This window comes from Arachis duranensis, chromosome 5 (genome assembly GCF_000817695.3).
Source record: "Arachis duranensis cultivar V14167 chromosome 5, aradu.V14167.gnm2.J7QH, whole genome shotgun sequence".
Taxonomy (NCBI): domain Eukaryota; kingdom Viridiplantae; phylum Streptophyta; class Magnoliopsida; order Fabales; family Fabaceae; genus Arachis; species Arachis duranensis.
In genome coordinates, this window is record NC_029776.3 from 128132 (window position 1) to 133577 (window position 5446).

Here is a 5446-nt window from a genome sequence, read left to right on the forward strand (position 1 = left end):
AGGTAGTTATGTCATTTCATTACCGAAAATGGGTCCAATTTGGACTACAGACATAAGGACAATATTGGGAGTTCAAATTTTAATAATGCAAATAAACATAAGAAAAAAATAAGAACGGGAAAGTGAAGTTTTCAGAGAGTTGTTCTGATATAGTGTATCAACAATGTTAATAAAAAAAAAATGCATGTATATGTACATCTTTGCACGTGGATAAAATAATTGCGTTGTCTTTGATATCAACGTATGTAATAATAATAATAATAATAATAATAATGGGCTATTAATATTAGTGAAAAACTCGCTGGTTTTTTATTTTTTTTGGTCTTGAACTCGCTGGTTAAAAGTCATAAATATTGTTGATGTAATTAGATCGATTACAGTGAGTGCTTTTTTTTTTTTTGGTATTACAGTCAATGCTTTTGTTTCGACAAATGCCTAATGAATGAGGCCCAATATAAGAATTCAATTAGAAGAAATCTGACCTTAGGTCCAAGACGTAGATCCTTCACACCAATAAGATTTGACAAAAAATTTTAACCATGAGTCCATGACTCATAAAATTTCTTAACCAAATAAAACTTATCAAAAATAAAAAGTTTTGTATTATTTTTAATTAAATAATATATTTTATTATTTTTATTATCATTGAACTAACTATGTAGTATTAAATTCATAGATAAGAGATTTGTTCATTTTTGTGATATTTGTAATAAATTGATGTAAATACATTTATATTTTATTAATTGAATGAGTTAAAATTTTAGACTTGTGATTTTTTGAAGAATTTTTTTGTCTCATTCACTAAAATTTCTATGTTATTTTTAATTAAATAATGTATTTTTGTTATTATTAAACTGATTGTGTGGTGTTAAACTCATATATAAGATGTCTAGCTTTTTTTGTGTTATTTGTAATAAATTTATATATTTTTTTATTCAAAACATATTTAAATGTATTTCGTTAGTTGAGTGAGTTAAGATTTTTATCTTATGATTCTTTAAAAATTGTTTGTGTTATTTATCAAAAATTTATATATCATTTTCAATTAAATTATGTGTGTTTATTATCACGGAATAGATTATGTGGTATTGTATTTAGTAATTTTTGTGTTATTTTGCAAGAAATTGATATGTTCTTTTTAATTTAAAATATATTTAAGTGTATTTTGTTGGTTGAGTGAGTTAAAATTTTGGATTTGTAATTTTTTAAATTTTTTTTGTATCATTCGAATTTTTTTTATGTCATTTATAATTAAAATATGTATTTTTTATTATTGTTAAATTAATTGTGTGCTACTGATTTAAGAAAAAGAAGAAGATGAAGATAATTATAATAACGAATATAATAAAAGAGAAGAAAGAAAATAATAAAAATGAAATAAGGAAGAGAAGAAGCAAGAAGAATAGAAAAAGAAAGAATGAATAAGAGAAAAAAGAAAAAATAATGGTAATGATAATAGAAAAAAAAAATAAAACAAAAAAAAAGAGAATATACAAAAAAAAATGTTGAAGAAGCACACTTACTTAAATTTGACTTGACAAGATTTGATTAAAAAAGTTGGGGGTTTAACATTTCTAATAATTTTATTAATCTTTCATCAAAATCCAAAACTCATATGTTTTAAGTTCTAAAAGGTACGATTTCTTATAACATTTTAATTAAATGAAATTACAATCATGTCCTTCTCAAATCCCGGTTTGCAACTTACAAGTTCCAATTTTCAAGTAGAAGCTTCTCTCTGNGAAGCTTCTTATTAGTTCTTTCTGTTTTACTTTACTTTTGTTTTTGCTTCTCAGCAAAAGAGACACCCGTACTTCTTTACCAATTCAACACACAACGAAGGCGTTCAAATCCAAAATCAACACGCGCCGGCTCACGCGCTACCCTTCACTCCCCAGGCTCCGCTAAGATGGAACAAACCACGCTGGAACAAGACCGACGACCTGATCCGAAGGATCCAACAGCTCACGCCCTGAACGGAAACGCGAAGAGCTCCGATGAGGCCACCGCAGAAAAGCCACCGGTTTCGTCGGGATCGGAATCGATGCGGTCGACGGAGGGATCTGTTGAGCACGCAGCTTCACCGGGAAGCGTCAAGAAGTCGGTGCGGTGGAGTCCTGACTTGGTGACCGAATCAACCTTCGTGTCGAGTCCCGAGGAATCTCGTTCCAATCCCTACTTTTCTTCATCTTCTTCGTTCAACGTCACGGGTGAGTGACTGTGCCAGCTGCTTCTAGAATTTTCGGTGCCTCTATCTCCTTGAACAATGTTTCTGAATGTTATACATGTATATTTTCAGATAAGGTGGAAACCGTTAGGAATGTGCTTGGCAGGTGGAGAAGGAAGGTGGGAGAAGCTTCCCGTAAGGCTGAGACTCTTGCCGGAAACACTTGGCAGCACTGTACGTGTGTTTTTTTTTTCTCCTTTTTCTTTTTAATTCGTGTTTTGTTAGTTGTTTTTATTTCCAAGGAATAAGGTTAGTTGATCCTATAGGATGAAACATGGAATTTGAACGACCTGTTGTGAGAATTCGGAACCATCATGAAGAAATTTAGGTATATTGTGGAAATTTTACTCTGTTTTACATGTCACTATGGAGAACGGTAGGAACTAATATTACAGTGTTGTAGAATCAAGTATGATCATGGTAACGATTGTGAGCCTGCATCTAAAGTGAAATACTGAGGTGTTTTTACGTTCCCAGCGGTGCATTGTTGGATTAAGTTCCTCTAAAGTGAGAAAGTGAAAGTTTAATCACCCTTGAATCTAGGTAGTGGGGCTCACGATGATAAAGGTTACAAATTCAATTGTGATTAACCTCTTATTTTATCACTTTAGACTCTTTAGAGAATCTTTTTCCGCAGCTGTCATTTAAGTGTGCCATACCCATTTGCTTAGGTGGTGTTTTCTTGCTGATGTATAACTCCTACATGTTTTCCTATTTTCATGAGTGACCATAGTGTCTGTTGAGTTTTTCGGTATTAATGATCACTGTAGTTAGTGGATTGTCTGTCTCTGTTGTTTTTGTCCCTATTATCATTCTTGATGACATTGAATCTCCAGCATAACATGACTGGCCTCTTTCACTTATGTCGTGATCAGTAAAAACAAACCCAAGTTTCACTGAAGCTGCTGTGGGACGAATTGCCCAGGGAACAAAGGTACTTGCAGAAGGTGGTTACGAGAAAATTTTCCTACGTACTTTTGACACAGTTCCAGGGGAACATCTTCAAAATTCTTTTGCATGTTATCTATCCACATCAGCTGGACCAGTAATGGGAATTTTGTATATATCCACTGCAAAACTTGCTTATTGTAGTGACAATCCTCTTTCCTATAAATCCGACAACCAAACAGAATGGAGCTATTATAAGGTACCTATTAAATAAAGAAATAAATATTTGAAAAATAAACCATTTTTTTCAATCGTCTGGGTGACTTGTGTATTTGTTATTGAAAGCAGCTATATCTATTTATATTGGACTTATCTAAAGGTATTAGCCACAATGAATGCAAATTCCAGATAATGGTGATTTTTGGAACTTAGGAGGCTCATTAAAATCAATGACTAACCTTGCATATGCAGCTATTCTGGTTCTGGGAAAATAACGAGTTTTTTCTTTGGTGGGGAGAGACTAAGAGTTGTCTTTTGAGGTGTCATTTGCACCAAAATTTAATTACCCTGTGTTGTGCTGCTCAAAGACTCACTGATTTGAACTTTTCAACAACTGCTTGCAGGAATAAGGTTGTGTTTAACTTTCAACTGTTTGTTCATTCCGCCAAAGTGGCAATCTTTTGTACTGGTCTGATTTTGAATTTAGTGGCAAGTTTAAAATTTGTTTAATTAAATAAGCTATCCATGGAAATGTGAGCCATGGAGCAATGATAACTTTGCTTCCTTGTGACTTGGTGGCCGGTGGTCATGGGTTCAAGTTCCTACTGGACAGGAAATATCAAATCTGATTTCAAGTTTGAGAATTTAAGCCCAAGTATCTGTTGATTAAAACTTGAGCTCAAGTCTCAGCTTGATCCTAGCTATGCTTTCAAATTACTTATACAATGATATAATTATTTTATGACGATCAAATTGTTATACAAACAAAAATGTTTAAGTAAATGTGATGTAACAAATAATAAACGGAACATTTTTATTTAAACGGAACATATTTGATCTAGGACACTGTTGAATACATATATCAATGAATATGGAAGAATCAATATTCTTCATATGTTTCATAGTGAAGGGCTTCTAGGAAGATTGTTTCTGCATTTTCTAATGTTTGATGATGTAATGGTTGATAAAAGATATCCCCCAAGTGTCTTAAATTGAATGCCTTCATTATTAAGTTATTAACCTAGTGCCCTATATTAGCATGTGTTTGGGACTCTGGGTATTATGGGGTGCCCAAAGTCTTAGATTGAGTAGTATGGGATGTTTGATGTTATATTTAAGAATAGTTCTTCTCCTTTAATAGCTAGTTTTTAGGGTGTGGTTTCCCACTTGTTTTAGATACTTAACAATGGTATAGATTGAGGAGTATGGGATGTTTGATGTTGTATTTAAGAAGAATAGTTCTCCTTTAACAGCTAGCTTTTAGGGTGAGGTTTCCAACTTTCTTTAGATATTTAACAATGGTATTAGAGCCTAGCTTGCCGGCGTCATGGAGCAGGATACCTATAGACTGGATTAAGGTAAATACTGATAGCTGGTGGCAAAGTGGCTAGTGTCGATAGAGTGAAGTGGCCATGGATGTTAGCTCTCCAAAGGCGGTGTATTGTTAGGAACTTGGGTATTATGCGATGCCCAAAGTCCCTAAGTGATTGAGAAGTGAAGTGACAAAATAAGAAATCTATGTAACTTATATATATATATTTTTTTGCTGTTAAATTTGATTGATCTTAAATCATTTTCTCGCCATTTGTTCATTCTTTTTTTATTGATTTGTTGTAATATCTGTAGGTAGTCATCCCATTACATCAGCTAAAAGCGGTTAATCCTTCGGCAAGCCGAGTCAATCCCTCTGAAAAGTACATCCAGGTGATTTCTGCTGACAATCATGAATTTTGGTATATGGGCTTCTTAAACTATGAAGGTGCTGTTGAATGCTTGCAAAACTTGTTTGAAGCCAGCAGATTGCAATCTGAATAATGGTCTGTCTGTAATATTTAGACTTTCATTCACATTACATGTGCATGTTGTTACAAGAGTTATAGGTTGGTGGATTCTTTTTTCTTTTATTTTTTTTCTTTTTGTGTAGCTGTTGATAAATGCATTTGGCACCATTCAAAGTTTTGCCAATTTTGTTGATGTTATTGTTAACTAAACCACAGGTTGTGTCTGGATGAATGGATCATTTAAGGGGATCGATCCGTTAGAGTAGTTTAGATAACTATTTTACAATTTTATTTATTATTTTATGGAATTCTAATCAGTATGTGTCAATGT

At 32.9% G+C, this 5446-nt stretch overlaps 1 protein-coding gene across 2 annotated transcripts; it reads left to right on the top strand.

Moving 5' to 3' along the window:
* The first annotated feature begins 1755 nt into the window (after positions 1 to 1755).
* On the top strand, positions 1756 to 5432 carry LOC107487269 (putative GEM-like protein 3). 2 transcript variants are annotated; one of them, XM_016107891.3, is made up of 5 exons: positions 1756 to 2210; positions 2300 to 2401; positions 3103 to 3374; positions 3587 to 3745; positions 4961 to 5432. In XM_016107891.3, the coding sequence occupies exons 1-5, from the start codon at positions 1910 to 1912 to the stop codon at positions 5147 to 5149; spliced, it is 1023 nt and encodes a 340-aa protein (XP_015963377.1). In that variant the 5' UTR covers positions 1756 to 1909; the 3' UTR covers positions 5150 to 5432. The 2 variants fall into 2 exon arrangements, with proteins under 2 accessions (XP_015963377.1, XP_052118425.1); XM_052262465.1 differs by lacking the exon at positions 3587 to 3745 and having other exon boundaries at positions 1762 to 2210.
* The last annotated feature ends 14 nt before the right edge of the window (positions 5433 to 5446 follow it).

Excerpts from the sequence above, each read along its gene's own strand:
- LOC107487269 (XM_016107891.3), top strand. The coding sequence starts at position 1,910 with ATGGAACAAACCACGCTGGAACAAGACCGACGACCTGATCCGAAGGAT. Across the intron at positions 2,211-2,299 it reads TTCTTCGTTCAACGTCACGG|ATAAGGTGGAAACCGTTAGG; the intron begins GTGAGTGACTGT and ends GTATATTTTCAG. Across the intron at positions 2,402-3,102 it reads CGGAAACACTTGGCAGCACT|TAAAAACAAACCCAAGTTTC; the intron begins GTACGTGTGTTT and ends TGTCGTGATCAG.